This window comes from Coregonus clupeaformis, chromosome 15 (genome assembly GCF_020615455.1).
Source record: "Coregonus clupeaformis isolate EN_2021a chromosome 15, ASM2061545v1, whole genome shotgun sequence".
NCBI lineage: Eukaryota > Metazoa > Chordata > Actinopteri > Salmoniformes > Salmonidae > Coregonus > Coregonus clupeaformis.
In genome coordinates this window covers 60,756,157-60,775,654 of record NC_059206.1, presented here as the reverse complement: position 1 = coordinate 60,775,654, position 19,498 = coordinate 60,756,157, and the positions used below count along the sequence as shown (strand labels likewise).

Here is a 19,498-nt window from a genome sequence, read left to right as displayed (position 1 = left end):
CAATGTCATTGGCGTTGTTAATTACGTACCAAACGGAAGAAAATGGACTGAAACAGGGAGAGAGTACCTGAATCCGTCCAATAAGAAACAGTTGTTTTAGTTTTCCGTTGCAAAACGTATACCTAATGAATATGACCCAGGCCTAAACATAGCAGCTGAAGACCTGGTAGTAACATATTCATTACACTAAGTAGACTACACCTCCTTCCAGCACTACAGTGAAAAGGTTGTGACCTCTCTATGACTACAAGATCAAGGTCGGAGGTCAATCAATAGTATATGCATATCCCCTGAAGGATCTCACTAACACACTTCCTTCACTTGGAATGGGACCAGTGCCCTCTTGACTAATAGTGTAGGAGACCACGTGCTGCGGCGCCAAATGTATAAACCAATTACTGTAACAAATGGAAAAGTCCTCGGCTAATAGTGGAAGTAATTTAAAAGCGAGAGGAGAGAGAATCCGCCCAGCAACAGAGAGAGAGAGGGGAGTCATTAAGTGTTATTAGGCTGATCTGAGCGGAGCTGGGCAGCCCGTCCAGCTACACCTTCTGACAGTTAGTGAATGGCTGAGGCCGGCCTGAGTCAAATTGATGGGAAGTGACTGGGGGGTGGATGGGAGAATTGAATACCAAGCCGACAGCTTCCTCAGTAGTATGACCTCCAGGGTCCAGATGAAGCATGGCTATCCTTGGATTGTCTCTCCTCTAGATGCTATCTCGAGTTCAGCCAAGCTTACTAAGGATGTGTCTGAAACGGCACCCTATTCCCTATATAGTGCACTTTTGACCAGTCTGAGCCTTATTCCTTGGCCGTGTAAATAGTAGTATACTATATAGCCAGCCGGGTCAGCCCAGTTCATTTCAACAACGGTGTTAGATGATCTTACCTTTCCCCCTCGACCATTCATCTCCCCCATGATCAGAGTTCAAACTGGGCCTGTGTGTGGCGGACTACAGAGTTTGAGTGGGCCTTTAAAGCTGTGATTACTGAAGGATAAATCCCAATACCGGCCCGGGCGTTGAAGAGAGAGACACGGACCGTTAGCTATCCTTCATCTCCAGACGGATGGGTTTGGGCTTGGGCGAGCATTTACCTCGCCGTGGCGGAGTGAGAGTAATATCCCCACGGGGAGTTTTACACACAGGTTCATTACAGATAAGGAATGTACAGTGATGACGCTATTGGCCCACACTAGAGAGATTGGGCAGAGAGAAAAGTGTGACGGGTGGAAGACGATCAAGATACTTTAGGAGATATAGAAAAACTGCTATGACAGACTTGTAATATACTCTTTGATATCGGAAAAGTAAAGTGAGATTTCCATATTTTTTGTGCCATAAAGTGGTCAGAGTGTCTCTGGATGAGCATAGCAGGCTACAAGAACATATACAGTTGTTGAGAGAGAGTGACTCATACTTTGATAGAGGTGATGGGAGGAAGGCGTGGACTTGGGGAAAAACTAAAAGCTTTGCACGCTCTGCATCTTTTTACAAAGAGTCGTACATTTGAACTTCAGTTTAGAAAATAATTGTCTTCTTTTTCTCTTATTTTTTACAGATGGTGACCGGCAGATAGTACCCTCTATCCCTCGAAAGAACATTACGAAACTGACAAACGTGAAAACTATTACTGGTAAAAGCAGCCACCCTTTAATTATTAATCTAAATGTTGATAGTACCTAATGTATTATTGACTAGACTAGAGATATTTTTCTGCTGCCTGTAAACCCACTAACCCAGCATGTCAAAACATCCCAAATCCTTCACACACTCAGCCACACTCAGCCATTTTGCATTAGCAGATTATTTTCTTACAGGGCTTAAAATGGCAATTTGCTGCCAAGATAATAATCAGTCAATTAGAACTAGCAAACAATTATTATTAATATCCCACTAAACCAGCGTTGGGAGAGAAGCTACTGTAAGTATGTTGTGGGGAAGTGTTAGTTCAGCGCAGGATGTGACATCATCATCAGCCTACCCTCATCCTCCCGTTGCGGATGGCGGGTCCGTCCTCGGCCAGTCGCAGGACAAACAGGTCCATCTTGTACTCCCTCCCTCCACGGATACTGAAGCCAAACCCCTTCATACTCTTCTCCAGCTCCACGGTGAAGAAGTCAAAGTCCTGGAGAAGGAGCAGGACACATTCAGACAACAGGCAGTAAGAACCAGGAAGGAGGGGAAGGCCATCAGTCACCATCACAAAAGCTAATGGCCATGTGTATTACTATAGCCTGGTTAAACCAGACTGAATGCTGCGCTCACCATTGTTTAACTCAGTGCAGAATTCAGTCTGGTTTAACCAGGCTAGAATTACCACATCTTCCTCGTTAACCTCTCTACCTGAACTACTGTTTCTTGCTTGTCAATGCCCATGTATTTCAGTTGAATGTATTTGACGGCTTTACATGCTAAAAATAAAAGTAGCATGTAAAGTAAAGGTAAAGTAAAAGTTTTCAGACATCCCAGGTCAATACTGTATTGATGAGTAAAGGATCTGACCTGGTAGACCTGTGGCATCTGTGGCATCTGTGGCTGGATCTGTCTGTAGTCGTGGGGCACAGGCATGGGGAAGTGCCTGGGGTCAGTGGACAGCTGTCTGTAGTCCATCAGAGGAGGGTGTCTGTAGTCCAGGGTGGGCGGCTGGCGGTAGTCTGCTACAGGAGGGTGTCTGTAGTCCAACGGGGGCTGTCTATAGTCTGTGAATGGAGGCTGTCGGATGTCCGGTTTCACGTCCTGCCTCGCTTTCACCTCTGACCTGTAACTAACCAACCAATCAAGTTAAAGGAACATTTCCCACTGGGCATTAACTGGTTGAATCAACATTGTTACAACGTAATTTGTCAATGTATTGTCACGTGGAATCTACGTGGAAAATACATTGGATTTGAAAAAAGTAATCAACGTAAACTGCTGTTCTGAGGGTGAAATTTCAACCACATGATTATGTTACATTTTACATTTTTGTATCCAGAGCGACTTACAGTTAGTGAGTGCATACATTATTATTATTATTATTATTATTATTATTATTATTTTTCATACTGTTGTATAAAATATGTTGAATTTGTACATTTAAAACAGTGTCAGATCTTCAAAACAATAGGCTGGGAAGCACCTCCTACTGGATAATTGATCTACCTACAGCTATCCTATGGTCTCCAATCAAGGGTTTTAACCAAGCCCTTCCCTGCTTAGATATTATATTTGTCACTGACTATTACCACTGTGCTATCTTGAGAATGATTGTTTCGAGATCTCCACTTAAAAACTAAATAGATTCACTGTTGCTATCAAAGTCATTCCGAAGGGTAGGTTTAACAGAGCAAATGAAATCTGACCATACTTTATCACTCATATATCATCAATGATGCTATTTAGGCCTACAGTGGGGAAAAAAAGTATTTAGTCAGCCACCAATTGTGCAAGTTCTCCCACTTAAAAAGATGAGAGAGGCCTGTAATTTTCATCATAGGTACACGTCAACTATGACAGACAAAATGAGAAAAAAAATCCAGAAAATCACATTGTAGGATTTTTAATGAATTTATTTGCAAATTATGGTGGAAAATAAGTATTTGGTCAATAACAAAAGTTTCTCAATACTTTGTTATATACCCTTTGTTGGCAATGACACAGGTCAAACGTTTTCTGTAAGTCTTCACAAGGTTTTCACACACTGTTGCTGGTATTTTGGCCCATTCCTCCATGCAGATCTCCTCTAGAGCAGTGATGTTTTGGGGGCTGTCGCTAGGGCAACACAGACTTTCAACTCCCTCCAAAGATTTTCTATGGGGTTGAGATCTGGAGACTGGCTAGGCCACTCCAGGACCTTGAAATGCTTATTACGAAGCCACTCCTTCGTTGCCCGGGCAGTGTATTTGGGATCATTGTCATGCTGAAAGACCCAGCCACGTTTCATCTTCAATGCCCTTGCTGATGGAAGGAGGTTTTCACTCAAAATCTCACGATACATGGCCCCATTCATTATTTCCTTTACACGGATCAGTCGTCCTGGTCCCTTTGCAGAAAAACATCCCCAAAGCATGATGTTTCCACCCCCATGCTTCACAGTAGGTATGGTGTTCTTTGGATGCAACTCAGCATTCTTTGTCCTCCAAACACGACGAGTTGAGTTTTTAACAAAAAGTTATATTTTGGTTTCATCTGACCATATGACATTCTCCCAATCCTCTTCTGGATCATCCAAATGCACTCTAGCAAACTTCAGATGGGCCTGGACATGTACTGGCTTAAGCAGGGGGACACGTCTGGCACTGCAGGATTTGAGTCCCTGGCGGCGTAGTGTGTTGCTGATGGTAGGCTTTGTTACTTTTGTCCCAGCTCTTTGCAGGTCATTCACTAGGTCCCCCCGTGTGGTTCTGGGATTTTTGCTCACCGTTCTTGTGATCATTTTGACCCCACGGGGTGAGATCTTGCGTGGAGCCCCAGATCGAGGGAGATTATCAGTGGTCTTGTATGTCTTCCATTTCCTAATAATTGCTCCCACAGTTGATTTCTTCAAACCAAGCTGCTTACCTATTGCAGATTCAGTCTTCCCAGCCTGGTGCATGTCTACAATTTTGTTTCTGGTGTCCTTTGACAGCTCTTTGGTCTTGGCCATAGTGGAGTTTGGAGTGTGACTGTTTGAGTTTGTGGACAGGTGTCTTTCATACTGATAACAAGTTCAAACAGGTGCCATTAATACAGGTAACGAGTGGAGGACAGAGGAGCCTCTTAAAGAAGAAGTTACAGGTCTGTGAGAGCCAGAAATCTTGCTTGTTTGTAGGTGACCAAATACTTATTTTCCACCATAATTTGCAAATAAATTCATTAAAAATCCTACAATGTGATTTTCTGGAAAAAAAATTCTCAATTTGTCTGTCATAGTTGACGTGTACCTATGATGAAAATTACAGGCCTCTCTCATCTTTTTAAGTGGGTGAACTTGCACAATTGGTGGCTGACCAGAATTCAATTAACAATAGACAATACAATAGGTCTAGGGTTTCAAGCTCTGGTTGATTTCAAATGTAATGATGTTTAATTATATTGAATTGTGTTTAGTTGTCAACGCAACCAAATATCAACATTTGAAGGAGATGTATCTTCTGCTTGGATAGTTCCATCTGTGCCACTGACTTAGTCTGGCTTTAATTCCAGTTTGTCTACAAATTAATAACTGATATGTTGGATTCACATCTCCATCTCAACGAAAAATACAAGTTAAAGAATAGGACTAAATCAAATCCAACTTGAATTAAAGTGCATTTAAAGTGCTATGCTATCTCGAGTTCAGTCCTATTCTTTAACTTTGACTGTTGTGTTGACAATCAAACACAATTAAATGTTTGAAATACAATAAACAATGAATAGCATATTAACTTGTTGACAAGTTTAACACATTATATGTTGGATTCATGTCTCCAACTCAATCCAAAATACAAGTTAAAGAATGGGATTAAGCCAGTGGCTCAGATGGAACTATGCAATCAGTAGATACATGTCACGCTCGTCTACGGAGGAGGACCAAGGCGCAGCGTTGAAGGCAAACATCTTCTTTATTTAATAAATGATCACACGATCAAAACAACAAAACGAAACCGTGACGTCCCTGGTTACATACACCAACCAACACGGAACAAGAAACCACAAACACAAAGTGAAAGACAGACAGTTAAATATGGCTCCCAATCAGAGACAACCAGCTGACACTCGTTGCCTCTGATTGGGAGTCACTCAGGCCAACATAGAAATACAAACATAGAATTACACACCCTGGCTCAACATAACAGTGTCCCCAGAGCCAGGGCGTGACAGTACCCCCCCCTAAAGGCGCGGACTCCGACCGCGCCAACTAAATACCACAGGGGAGGGACCGGGTGGGCACTCCGCCTAGGCGGCGGATCCGGCTCCGGGCATGATCCCCACTCCTTCTCTAACCCCCCAAAGTACCCCTGGTCCGATCTGGCCCTGCTGACCAGAGCTGAACTGAACACTGGTGGAGCGGATTGCTCTAGCTCCGGCGTGACGCAGCACCTGACCGGTGCCGGACCCGCCACCGTGGAACAGACACGGGCCGTGCCGACTGACGACGCACACCACTGGCTTGGTGTGGGGAGCAGGAGCGGCCGAGCCGGTTGACGAAACGCACCACTGACTTGGTGCGGGGAGCAGGAGCGGGCCGACCGGGCTGACGAAGCTCACCACTGACTTGGTGCGGGGAGCAGGAACGGGACGTGCCGGGTGACTGACGCCGCACCACTGACTTGGCGGGGAGCAGGAACGGGCCGGACAGGGCTGACGAAACGCACCACAGACTTGGTGCGGGGAGCAGGAATGGGCCGGACTGGGCTGGCGACGCGCACCACAGACTTGGTGCGGAGAGCAGAACGGGCCGGACAGGGCTGACGCAAACGCACCACAGACTTGGTGCGGGGAGCAGGAATGGGCCGGACTGGGCTGGCGACGCGCACCACAGACTTGGTGCGGAGAGCAGGAACGGGCCAGACAGGGCTGACGAAACGCACCACTGACTTGGTGCGGGGAGCAGGAATGGGCCGGGCCGAGCTGGTGATGCGCACCGTAGACTTGATGCGAGTGGCAGGAACAGGCCGGACCGTACTGGGAACACACACCACTGGCCCTACGTGGGGATCAGGAACAGGCCGGACCGGACTGGCAACACACGCCAGTACCTCTCGCCGTGCCTCTACATCTTCCACCCCCTCTTTGACCAGTGGCCCCCGTAACCCGGCGGCCTCCTCTGCCAATCCGCTGGGCCGCTCTGCCGCGGTCACCTGCTGGCCCGTCGTCCACGGCGTTAGCCCCCCCCTAAAAAAATTCTGGGCTTCACTCCTACCCGTGGCCAAGGTCTCCATGTCCCTCGCCAGCCGTTCGCCCTTCTGCCACAATGTCAAGCCCCTCTCCTCCTCATCCGGCTTGACCCAGTCGAGGAGGCGAAGGAGATCTGTTAGAGATCTCCCTGGTGATGGCTCCTGGACACGCTGCTTGGTCACATCTTGGTGGTTTCTTCTGTCACGCTCGTCTACGGAGGAGGACCAAGGCGCAGCGTTGAAGGCAAACATCTTCTTTATTTAATAAATGATCACACGATCAAAACAACAACACGAAACCGTGACGTCCCTGGTTACATACACCAACCAACACGGAACAAGAAACCACAAACACAAAGTGAAAGACAGACAGTTAAATATGGCTCCCAATCAGAGACAACCAGCTGACACTCGTTGCCTCTGATTGGGAGTCACTCAGGCCAACATAGAAATACAAACATAGAATTACACACCCTGGCTCAACATAACAGTGTCCCCAGAGCCAGGGCGTGACAATACATCTCCTTTAAATGTTGATATTTGGTTGCTTTGTCAACCAAACACAATTAAATATAGCCTAAATGAAGGCTATCGAACAAACTAATGTAACATTCAACGTTAAAATTAGTAACACATCCAGGGCCACATTTTGAGGTTGAGTAACTATAAAATCCTTATTATGTAATCATATAAAGCGTGCATGTACAAGATAGCATGTATAGGTTGTCGCAGGTCTGTGGAGATCTTCACAATTGCTGTAATAATCTGTGCAGAATCTTGAACAGCATTAATCACCTGCACCATGTACTTTTAATGTAATCTCAATTGCAATCCAGATCATTTGGTTCTGCTATTAGATGAAGCACAGTGATAACACATTAATCTGTTGTATAAATAAACAAAATATCTGGCATTGTATTCCCATTTGAACTTTGCTGTACTTTTAAATGGTTGAAAGCGCAGTGACAGACATTTGGGTGACAACTAAACCAAAAACCTGACATTGATTTTCTATTGGAATTTGGTTGTGCTTTTATATGGTTTAATGCATAGTGATAACACATTGGAAATTGAACTAACTTTTGGCTGTCTTTTTGAGTGGGTGAATATACAGTATGTTGTAGTCTCATTGATCAAGTTCTCAACCAAATATTACCCAATTACCCACGTTGAAATGATGTAGTGTGCCCAGTGGGTTTTCACTACAAGCATTTCATATGAATGCTCCAACTTCATTCAGTTAAGTGCTTTGTGAAGGTAATGCTCTCTGAATCAATTCATGTCAAATTCTAAGTTATTCAGAAATACCCTGTTTGTTACAATCAAACTACCTTTGAGGCAATACTCTAGTGGTGGTACAGTGAGGGAAAAAAGTATTTGATCCCCTGCTGATTTCGTACGTTTGCCCACTGACAAAGAAATGATCAGTCTATAATTTTAATGGTAGGTTTATTTGAACAGTGAGAGACAGAATAACAACAACAAAATCCAGAAAAACGCATGTCAAACATTTTATAAGTTGATTTGCATTTTAATGAGGGAAATACGTTTTTGACCCCCTCTCAATCAGAAAGATTTCTGGCTCCCAGGTGTCTTTTATACAGGTAATGAGCTGAGATTAGGAGCACACTCTTAAAGGGAGTGGTCCTAATCTCAGCTTGTTACCTGTATAAAAGACACCTGTCCACAGAAGCAATCAATCAATCAGATTCCAAACTCTCCACCATGGTCAAGACCAAAGAGCTCTCAAAGGATGTCAGGGACAAGATTCTAGACCTACACAAGGCTGGAATGGGCCACAAGACCATCGCCAAGCAGCTTGGTGAGAAGGTGACAACAGTTGGTGCGATTATTCGCAAATGGAAGAAACACCAAATATATATGATTGTCACGCCCTGGCCTATAGAACTCTAGCTAGTTTGGTCAGGGTGTGAATATATTCTAGGTTTGTATTTCTATGTTTGGCCGGGTGTGGTTCCCAATCAGAGGCAGCGGTCGCTCGTTGTCTCTGATTGGGGATCATACTTAGGCAGCCAGTTTTCCTGCCTGTGTTGTGGGTTTTTGTTGTGTTCCTGTTTTAGGCTTGTGTGTTAGCCTTTGGACCGTCACGGTTAAGTTTTGTTATTTTGGTTACTGTGTCGTGTGTTTATTCTTTAATAAACATGTACGCCTTTCACGCTGCACCTTGGTCCGTCCCGTTCCTTAACGTACGTGACAATGATCATGAGAACGGTGAGGAATCAGCCCAGAACTACACGGGAGGATCTTGTCAATGATCTCAAGGCAGCTGGGACCATAGTCACCAAGAAAACAATTGGTAACACACTACGCCGCGAAGGACTGAAATCCTGCAGCGCCCGCAAGGTCCCCCTGCTCAAGAAAGCACACATACAGGGCCGTCTGAAGTTTGCCAATGAAAATCTGAATGATTCAGAGGAGAACTGGGTGAAAGTGTTGTGGTCAGATGAGACCAAAATCAAATTCTTTGGCATCAACTCAACTCGCCGTGTTTGGAGGAGGAGGAATGCTGCCTATGACCCCAAGAACACCATCCCCACCGTCAAACATGGAGATGGAAACATTATGCTTTGGGGGTGTTTTTCTGCTAAGGGGACAGGACAACTTCACCGCATCAAAGGGACGAGGCCATGTACCGTCAAATCTTGGGTGAGAACCACCTTCCCTCAGCCAGGGCATTGAAAATGGGTCGTGGATGGGTATTCCAGCATGACAATCATCCAAAACACACGGCCTAGGCAACAAAGGAGTGGCTCAAGAAGAAGCACATTAAGGTCCTGGAGTGGCCTAGCCAGTCTCCAGACCTTAATCCCATAGAAAATCTGTGGAGGGAGCTGAAGGTTCGAGTTGCCAAACGTCAGCCTCGAAACCTTAATGACTTGGAGAAGATCTGCAAAGAGGAGTGGGAAAAAATCCCTCCTGAGATGTGTGCAAACCTGGTGGCCAACTACAAGAAACGTCTGACCTCTGTGATTGCCAACAAGGGTTTTGCCACCAAGTACTAAGTCATGTTTTGCAGAGGGGTCAAATACGTATTTCCCTCATTAAAATGCAAATCAATTCATAACATTTTTGACATGCGTTTTTTCTGGATTTTTTGGTTGTTATTCTGTCTCTCACTGTTCAAATAAACCTACCATTAAAATTATAGATTGATCATGTCTTTGTCAGTGGGCAAACGTACAAAATCAGCAGGGGATCAAATACTTTTTTCCCTCACTGTAAGTGAAATCTTTTTTTTCCCCGAACCACATGAAAAGAAACTCCAGTCTTTTACAGAGTTGGCAATACATAAGAGTACTCAGAGATTTTGCGGAATTCTCCAGAGCAGGAGAGAGAGGACAATGACAGGGTACATTTTGGGCCCCCTATAGAGCTTGATAAAATATTCAGCCTAGGTCTATAAAGAAGCTATTTAGGTTAATAATTCAGGAGTCCATAAGAGTTAAGTGATGTTACACAACAAACTGGAGACAGGGAGAGTATACCTCACTCTCACCTGTAATTCTCTTAGGAACAGTGCTTTTACCCCAGAGATAAAAAATATATAAAAATAATACTGTGTTGTATACAGTGAGTTTTCCAAATGTGCTGTATAAGATATTTGGGACTTCCAGAGCATTGGGACTAGCAGACAGTACAATACTGAGGAAGCCTTAAAGATGACATTAAGCCATACACATACATTATCAACCATTTTAAATTATTTTAATAAATAGGACATTATAGGGCACTCAAATGCTGCATGTCTGAGTAAATTATGGCCATATCCTGATGGATCAATATTTAGAACTGGTCTGTGTGCTATGAATTGGTGTGTGTTTTTAAGCAGTGTGCGTCTGTGTGTGTGACAATCCGTTTGCCTTACCTGCTGTCGTGGGTGTAGATCTGGGGTGGGGGGGCTGGGGTCTGGGTGATGGGGCTCTGGTGGGTCAGGGAGCTGGGCTGGGTGACTGCAGGGCTGGGCTGGGTGACAGCAGGGCTGGGCTGGGCCACGGTGGGACTGGGCTGGGCCACGGTGGGACTGGGCTGGGCTTGGGGACTGTGTTGTTGGGTCACTACTGGGCTCTGCTTCTCTGAGCTAGGGGCTGACGGGCTCAGCTCTGAAACGCAGACAGACAGACAGACAGACAGACAGACAGACAGACAGTGTCAGACAGACACAGTGACAGATCGATACACACCGCAGCATACACTATGCTAGACAGAGCCACATTAGCGTAATACACGGTGCATCTACTTCAAATAAATGTTAGTACAATGCTCTGTGTGTATGATCTACAGTAGATGCTCATCATAACCAGAAACAACCATGAAGCATTAGAAGATGGTGACAGAAACCGGAACAGACTCACTAGACAGTTTTCTCCCAAACAGACATATCACTTGCTGATCCATGCAAATAGTGCCATAGCCAGAGATAGAACAACTCATCACTTTAAAAAAGATGGTAAACCTGTCTGTACAGTAAGACAACATGATGCATTTAAGATGACAAACAGTTTAAACAGCAGTCCCTGAAAGTCCCCCCACATCCCCAGTATAGAGTTCTCTGCTGACCCCTTGGCCCCCCCATTATCTCCAGTCTAGTGACCCTTGTCTCCCGTCTCACTCACCTTCCTGTGGTATGATCTGGAGGGTGACGCTGAGGCCGGCGTCCTTGATGAGCTTGACGATGTCGGCGTGGGGCATGTTGATGATGGACTGACTGTTCACCGCCAGGATGCGGTCACCAACCTTCAGTTTGCCACAGCGGTCCGCCGGGCTGCCGTCGATGATACGCCCAATCTTATGGGGCACGCCTGGGATGGGAGGAGAGGAGGAGGACAGTACACACAGAATGAGAGACACACAGATATGGTTAGTCGAGGATAGGTCTGAGTACAGGCTAATCTTACTGGTTGGCTGCTTTCTTTCCATCTCTCCCTCTCTTCTTTCTATCTCGCTCTTTTCATATTTCTCTCGCCCCCCTCTCGACTTATGTAAGAAAGCTGGCTTTATGCACGGCGAGCGTGGGCAGAGCACTAAAAGGCGACGCGGCGTACTGTAGCCTAGCTACCTCAGATCTGAGGGACTGATACAGTCAGGAAACCATGTATAATTGAGATGGGTCAGATGGTTAGAGGAGGAGTACATGGTTAAAAAATAGAGGTGTTACATGTTTTATATAGTTGTGACCTCTTCCTCTCAGCAATTTTTGTCAAAATGGATATGGTTATCTCTGCTTGGAGCGACCGGATCTGCTGGGCTAAAATACATGAAAACTCAAGAGCATAATAATATGCCATTGTAATGTAAACAACTCATGGACGGACACACACACACACACACACTCACTCACTCACTCACTCACTCACTCACTCACTCACTCACTCACTCACTCACTCACTCACTCACTCACTCACTCACTCACTCACTCACTCACTCACTCACTCACTCACTCACTCACTCACTCACTCACCCACTCACTCACTCACTCATTCACTCACTCATTCACTCACACACACACAGTCACTCACTCAAACACACACACAGAGCAGCACTCACTGATGGCGGCGGCGGTCTCGGGCCGGTTGAGCGAGCTGATGATGACGAATCCAAACCCTTCACTCTCCTTGCGGTGGATAATGACATCACTAGGTGGCTGCTGCACGTTGGATGTCGGCGCCCCGTCTGTGGTGCTACCTGTACCCATGGCGGCAGTGGGTGGGGCTGCGTTGTTGCCAGGATACGTGACATTGGTGAAGTCGCTGCGTGGGGAGCTGTGCTGGGTGGACACGGAGCCGGGGCTGCGGCCGTTCTCTGGACAGGGCTCTCCTGTGGGGGGTAACAGAGAGCTGAGTTAACTTTTGATGCTCTCATACCACACCACATTGAAGCCCAGCACAGCAACACAGCAACACAGCAGCAGAGCACTCATCAATGGACAAAGACTGGCGCTGTCTGGACTGGCTATCAGGTCACTAAGGCCCCTCACAGAAAGGGATTTCAGCTAATTAGCTAATCACTTTCAGCTAATCACTATCAGATCAGAGAAAGGTCACGGTTTCTCTCACACCTTATCGGCTGTATTGTTGCATGCAAAAGAGCCAAAGATATTTTTAATCCAAAAGAAAACCTACATTGAAGATATCTGTAGATACAATCACTAAGAACTAAGATTCCCCCAAAAACAAGATGTCATGTTAGAGCTCATTACATCTCCTTCAGTGATCAGGGTTGAACTGAAGATAGTGAGAACAAGGAGAGAGAAAGAGCTTAGACTTCTGGGAGAGACAGAGTCTTGACACCTCCAAAAGTGTTACTTTGAATCAAACATTGAGGGATGAAAGGCAAGACCACGGACGACAGGGATGAGTCAGATTGGAGACAGAGGAGGGGAGACGGGAGGGGGAGAGGGAGAGGGAGTCAGAGGGGGGGAGACGGGAGGGGGAGAGGGAGACAGAGGAGGGGAGACGGGAGGGGGAGAGGGAGACAGTAGGGGAGAAGGGAGGGGGAGAGGGAGACAGAGGAGGGGAGACGGAACGGGGAGAGGGAGACAGAAGAGGGGAGACGGAAGGGGGAGAGGGAGACAGAGGAGGGGAGACGGGAGGGGGAGAGGGAGACGGGAGGGGGAGAGGGAGACAGAGGAGGGGAGAGGGGATCTCACCAGGGTGACTGTGCTCTCCTCCCCAGGCACCAAAGGCAGCCGGAGCGTAAACTGACATAAGGGAATGGGGAGGTCTGAGGGGGGAAGGTAGGTGTCTGAGTGTAGGGGGGAAGGTGTGTGTCTGAGTGTAGGTGGGAAGATGTGTGTGTTTGTGTGTAGGGTGGAAGGTGTGTGTATGTGTGTAGGGGGAAGGAGTGTGTCTGTGTGTAGGGGGAAGGTGTGTGTCTGTCTGTAGGGGGGAAGGTGTCTGTCTGTAGGGGGAAGGTGTGTGTCTGTGTTTAGGGGGGAGGTGTGTGTCTGTGTGTAGGGGGAAGGTGTGTGTCTGTGTAGGAGGGAAGGTGTGTGTCTGTGTGTAGGGGGATGGTGTGTCTGTCTGTAGGGGAAGGTGTGTGTCTGTCTGTAGGGGGGAAGGTGTGTGTCTGTCTGTAGGGGGAAGGTGTATGTCTGTGTGTAGGGGGAAGAAGTGTGTCTGTCTGTAGGGGGGAAGGTGTGTGTCTTCCTATAGGGGGAAGGTGTGTGTCTGTGTGTAGGGGGGAAATTGTGTGTCTGTGTGTAGAGGGGGAAGCTGTATGTCTGTGTGTAGGGGGGAAGGTGTGTGTCTGTATGTAGGGGGAAGGTGTGTGTCTGTGTATAGGGGGGAAGGTGTGTGTCTGTGTGTAGGGGGGAAGGTGTGTGTCTGTCTGTAGGTGGGAAGGTGTAGGTCTGTGTGTAGGGGGGAAGGTGTAGGTATGTGTGTAGGGGGGAAGGTGTGTGTCTGTGTGTAGGGGGGAAGGTGTAGGTCTGTGTGTAGGGGGGAAGGTGTAGGTATGTGTGTTGTGGGGAAGGTGTGTGTCTGTGTGTAGGGGGGAAGGTGTGTGTCTGTCTGTAGGGGGAAGGTGTGTGTCTGTCTGTAGGTGGGAAGGTGTGTGTATGTGTGTAGGGGGGAAGGTGTGTATCTGTCTGTAGGGGGAAGGTGTGTGTCTGTGTGTAGGGGGAAGGTGTGTCTGTGTGTAGGGGGAAGGTGTGTGTCTGTGTGTAGGGGGAAGGTGTGGGTCTGTGTGTAGGGGGAAGGTGTGTGTCTGTGTGTAGGGGTGAAGGTGTGTGTCTGTGTGTAGGGGGGAAAGTGTCTGTCTGTAGGTGGGAAAGTGTGTGTCTGTGTGTAGGAGGGAAGGTGTGTGTCTGTGTGTAGGGGGGAAAGTGTGTGTCTGTGTGTAGGGGGGAAGGTGTGTGTCTGTGTGTAGGGGGGAAGGTGTGTGTCTGTCTGTAGGGGGAAGGTGTGTGTCTGTATGTAGGTGGGAAGGTGTGTGTATGTGTGTAGGGGGGAAGATGTGTGTCTGTGTGTAGGGGGAAGGTGTCTGTCTGTGTGTAGGGGGAAGGTGTGTGTCGGTGTGTAGGGGGAAGGTGTGTGTCTGTGTGTAGGGGGAAGGTGTGTCTGTGTGTAGGGGTGAAGGTGTCTGTGTGTAGGGGTGAAGGTGTGTGTCTGTGTGTAGGGGGGAAAGTGTGTGTCTGTCTGTAGGTGGGAAAGTGTGTGTCTGTGTGTAGGAGGGAAGGTGTGTGTCTGTGTGTAGGGGGGAAAGTGTGTGTCTGTAGGGGGAAGGTGTGTGTCTGTGTGTAGGGGGGAAGGTGTGTGTCTGTCTGTAGGGGGAAGGTGTGTGTCTGTCTGTAGGGGGGAAGGTGTGTGTCTGTCTGTAGGGGGAAGGTGTGTGTCTGTGTGTAGGGGGGAGGTGTGTGTCTGTGTGTAGGGGGAAGGTGTGTGTCTGTGTGTAGGAGGGAAGGTCTGTGTCTGTGTGTAGGGGGAAGGTGTGTGTCTGTAGGGGGAAGGTGTGTGTCTGTGTGTAGGGGGAAGGTGTGTGTCTGTGTGTAGGGGGGAAGGTGTGTGTCTGTCTGTAGGGGGAAGGTGTGTGTATGTCTGTAGGGGGGAAGGTGTCTGTCTGTAGGGGGAAGGTGTGTGTCTGTGTGTAGGGGGGAGGTGTGTGTCTGTGTGTAGGGGGAAGGTGTGTGTCTGTGTGTAGGAGGGAAGGTGTGTGTCTGTGTGTAGGGGGAAGGTGTGTGTCTGTGTGTAGGGGGAAGGTGTGTGTCTTCCTGTATGGGGAAGGTGTGTGTCTGTGTGTAGGGGGGAAGGTGTGTGTCTGTCTGTAGGGGGGAAGGTGTGTGTCTGTGTGTAGGGGGAAGGTGTGTGTCTGTGTGTAGGGGGGAAGGTGTGTGTCTGTGTGTAGGGGGGAAGGTGTATGTCTGTGTGTAGGGGGGAAGGTGTGTGTCTGTGTGTAGGGGGGAAGTTGTGTGTCTTCCTGTATGGGGAAGGTGTGTGTCTGTGTGTAGGGGGGAAGGTGTGTGTCTGTGTGTAGGGGGAAGGTGTGTGTCTGTCTGTAGGGGGGAAGGTATGTGTCTGTCTGTAGGGGGAAGGTGTGTGTCTGTGTGTAGGGGGAAGGTGTGTGTCTGTGTGTAGGGGGAAGGTGTGTGTCTGTGTGTAGGGGGAAGGTGTGTGTCTGTGTGTAGGGGGGAAGATGTGTGTCTGTGTGTAGGGGGAAGGTGTGTGTCTGTGTGTAGGGGGGAAGGTGTGTGTCTGTCTGTAGGGGGAAGGTGTGTATCTGTCTGTAGGGGGAAGGTGTGTGTCTGTGTGTAGGGGGAAGGTGTGTGTCTGTGTGTAGGGGGGAAGGTGTGTGTCTGTCTGTAGGGGTTTGCTACACTCACTACACAGCATGTTCTTGCAGCTCTACAATTCATGGTCCAACACAACAGCTGGAGTCCACATAAGGCCAGAGGAAGGAGAACTCAGGCCTCCTTGGAGTAGGATGAAGTGGACCCTAGAGGATGATCTAAGGTCAGATTTCCGTTTTCCTCCCTAATGATTAAGATTAGGAGTTTTCAGTAAACGGATCCTAGATCTGTCCCCTCCCATCCTCTCACCTGGGCCCTGTAGCCTCCTCCTGATGGTGAGGTTGACCTGTCCGTTGCGGGCGGCGCCGTGCATCAGGTCGATGACATAGCGGTGGGGCTTCCCCGCCACTGGGATCCCGTCCACGAAGATGAGCTCATCGCCCGGCCGCAGGCGCCCGTCTCTGTCCGCCGGGCTCTTCTCTATGATGGCCCCAATCAGGATCTGTTTATGGGAACCAGACCAATCAGAACGCATAGAGAGCTAGGGGTCAGGGTTTAAAAAGTCGGCTGACCTATCAGAGGGCTGCATTCATAGAAGGACGACATTGAAGTGATATGTAACCATGGTCAAGTAGACAATAAACATGCAGTGAGTAACTGTATGTGAAATGACATGTATAAGTGGTTGTTATATTAGCGGTGCTTATGAATAGATAAGTGCGCTCCATGTTTGCGCTAAGTGTTACTCTACAGACAATGAACCAGTAACCATCCACAGCAGCATCACCAGTCTCTCAGTCAGTCAGAGTTCAGGGTTCAGGGTTAGATATGTGTGTAGTGGGTTAGAGAGGAGAAAATGACAGGGTTCCACGCCCATCCCATACGAGCCTTCTCACGGGTGTCCGGACTCACAGGCTGTCCCGCCTCGTCTCCCCCCAGGATGCGGAAGCCGAAGCCGGACTTCTGCCTCCTCAGGTGGACCTCCACCTCCTGGTACTCTGCTCCTGGGGTCCAGGAACAGACAACACCTGTGAAACGTGTGGGCCTTGGAGTGCCCTTAGTCTAATGTCTAATGTATGTGGAGCCAGAGGATTATTGATCACACATTGTGGAAATTAACACATTAAATTAAAGGCACTGTGCAGTCAAAATTCTGTTTTTCCTGTGTTTTATATAATATTGTACAACAGCTGATGAAACTAACACTGTAAAAGTGTTATTTCCTGGTAGTTGCTGGTTGAAAATATAATCTACACAGGACCTTCTAATCAGCAGGTTTGCATGGGCGGGAATTTCGGCTTTCCATGGTGGCATCAATGCGGTACATTGGTTAATAGACCAATAACAAAGAGAGTTCCAAACCTCTCTGCCAATAACAACTAGTTTTCTGTTTCCTCCTCCCCGCTCTTGCTAAATTCTTGCTTAAGAAATATTTGTTTTGCTAAAAAGCTATTTTTGCAAATATTATGGAAATCTATTACAGTAAGGTACATATTTGTTACCTAGAATGTTTTTCATAAATGTTAGAATAATCCCAAATCCTCCCTGTGGGGGGTCTCCTTCAGAGCCACCGTACATACCTGAGTGGTCCACAGAGAAGGTGGTCCGCGGCATGCCTGGCTCTGTATGGGGGAGGGAGATTGAGGGAGCACCCATAAACAATAATACAACACACACACATTATCTTACAACTGTCTCACTCAGAGCAGACTACTAAAAAGACTGTCAGACTAGAGCAAGACAGACAAAAACTTCCCTCAGCACATTGTCTGCACAGAGTTCCTACATCATCCATTACACTGCGGAGAAGAAGTGCTTACGGCATTTAATACAGCTATCTTTTGTATGTGTTAGGGGAGCAGACACTCATCTGCAATCAGGCCTTTACTGGAAAGCAGTACGATTTGCGACGTAATGATATTCATTACCCTGAAAACCCTTTCCTATGAAATGAAGTAGAGCAGGTCAAAGTGACTGTGATGAGAAATGGGCTCTATTTTCAGCTGGTTTAATCACGGAGACCAGTGTCCACTGGGATACCAGAGGAATTAATTGAGGAAACAAAGATGGAGGATGATACAGAAGGAGACTGACTGACACAAGTCTTACCACGGAACCCATATACAGTGTTTTAAGTTTATATTAAACAAGATTGCTGTAAAAAATACTCATGGATGTTGGCAGAAGACAAGGACAGAATGACCTTGCTAGCTAGAGGTTGATTTTGGTATATTCCAGACTGTGTGTTGCAGTTTACGTAAAGTACACAATTCATAAATCTCCATCTATCTCCAGCTCTCTTACATGCAATGGGGTCTCTTGTTCCCTACTAGAATAAAGACATCTAATTACAGATGTAGGATCTTAATTTGATCACTATTTTGTTGCTGAGAATTGTCCTACACAGCAGGAAATGGAAACTTGTAGTGTATTCAAGCTTTAAAACGCGTTCTAAAGTTTGTAATAAAAAATGTATCATCATCCCCTACAAAAAATGTATATTTATTATAATCCACATAATAATTAAAATGTCCTGTTGCTGCAGGATTATTTTCCAGCTGTAGTAAACTGACTCAAATTAAAATCCTACATCTGAAGGCAAAAACCTTCTTAACATTCAGTGGAAGCTACACTGACTTGTCTTTGGTTATGGGCTGTATTGGGAACAGTCCTAGTTAGATAAGGTTACTGAAAAATACCAATGTTCATCACCTATAACACCCACACCACCGAGGGAGACAAGTAGAGCAGTGGAGGCTGCTGAGGGGAGGATGGCTCATAATAATGGCTGGAATGGAGCCAATGGAATGGCATCAAACACATGGAAACCATGTGTTTGACGTATTTGATATCATTCCACCTATTCCACTCCAGCCATTACCACGAGCCCGTCCTCCCTAATTAAGGTGCCACTAACCTCCTGTGAAGTAGAGTGTTCCTAAAAGTTGCCCTGTGCCTCAACCCTGTTAACCTAACTGACCCAAAACAAGTGTAGCCTAGCTGCGAACAGCACTTTGGGGGCATGTTACACGGAGGGGACAGATACTTAACACTAAACTGAACACGGGACTCAACCGGAAAACATGGAAGTCAAGGAGAGAAAGAAACAATGGAAGAGCGAGAAACAGGGAGAGCAAGAGAGAGAGAAGAGAGTGAGACAGAGAGAGACTGTGAGAGAAGAGAGAGAGACAGACAGAGAGAGAGAGAGAGAGAGAGAGAGAGAGAGAGAGAGAGAGAGAGAGAGAGAGAGAGAGAGAGAGAGAGAGAGAGAGAGAGAGAGAGAGAGAGAGAGAGAGAGAGAGAGAGAGAGAGAGAGAGAGAGAGAGAGAGAGAGATACAGATAAAAAGAGAGAGATGGAGAGAGGTAGAGAGGAACTATACAGAGAAAGAGAGACAGAGACCCTGGAAGGCTTTGA

At 47.1% G+C, this 19,498-nt stretch overlaps 1 protein-coding gene across 6 annotated transcripts in view; it reads right to left on the bottom strand.

The window, feature by feature from the left end:
• The window catches only part of LOC121543600 (membrane-associated guanylate kinase, WW and PDZ domain-containing protein 2-like), a 242,625-nt gene that overhangs the window by 9,140 nt on the left and 213,987 nt on the right, over positions 1 to 19,498 (bottom strand). For all 6 annotated transcript variants that reach the window (XM_045225248.1, XM_045225249.1, XM_045225252.1 and 3 more), the window contains 8 exons: positions 17,663 to 17,704; positions 16,971 to 17,086; positions 16,392 to 16,584; positions 12,404 to 12,673; positions 11,473 to 11,658; positions 10,725 to 10,959; positions 2,505 to 2,766; positions 1,984 to 2,127 (listed from right to left, as the gene is read on the bottom strand). In XM_045225248.1, the coding sequence (XP_045081183.1) occupies positions 1,984 to 2,127; positions 2,505 to 2,766; positions 10,725 to 10,959; positions 11,473 to 11,658; positions 12,404 to 12,673; positions 16,392 to 16,584; positions 16,971 to 17,086; positions 17,663 to 17,704 (1,448 nt within the window). The remainder of the gene's footprint in view (positions 1 to 1,983; positions 2,128 to 2,504; positions 2,767 to 10,724; positions 10,960 to 11,472; positions 11,659 to 12,403; positions 12,674 to 16,391; positions 16,585 to 16,970; positions 17,087 to 17,662; positions 17,705 to 19,498) is intronic.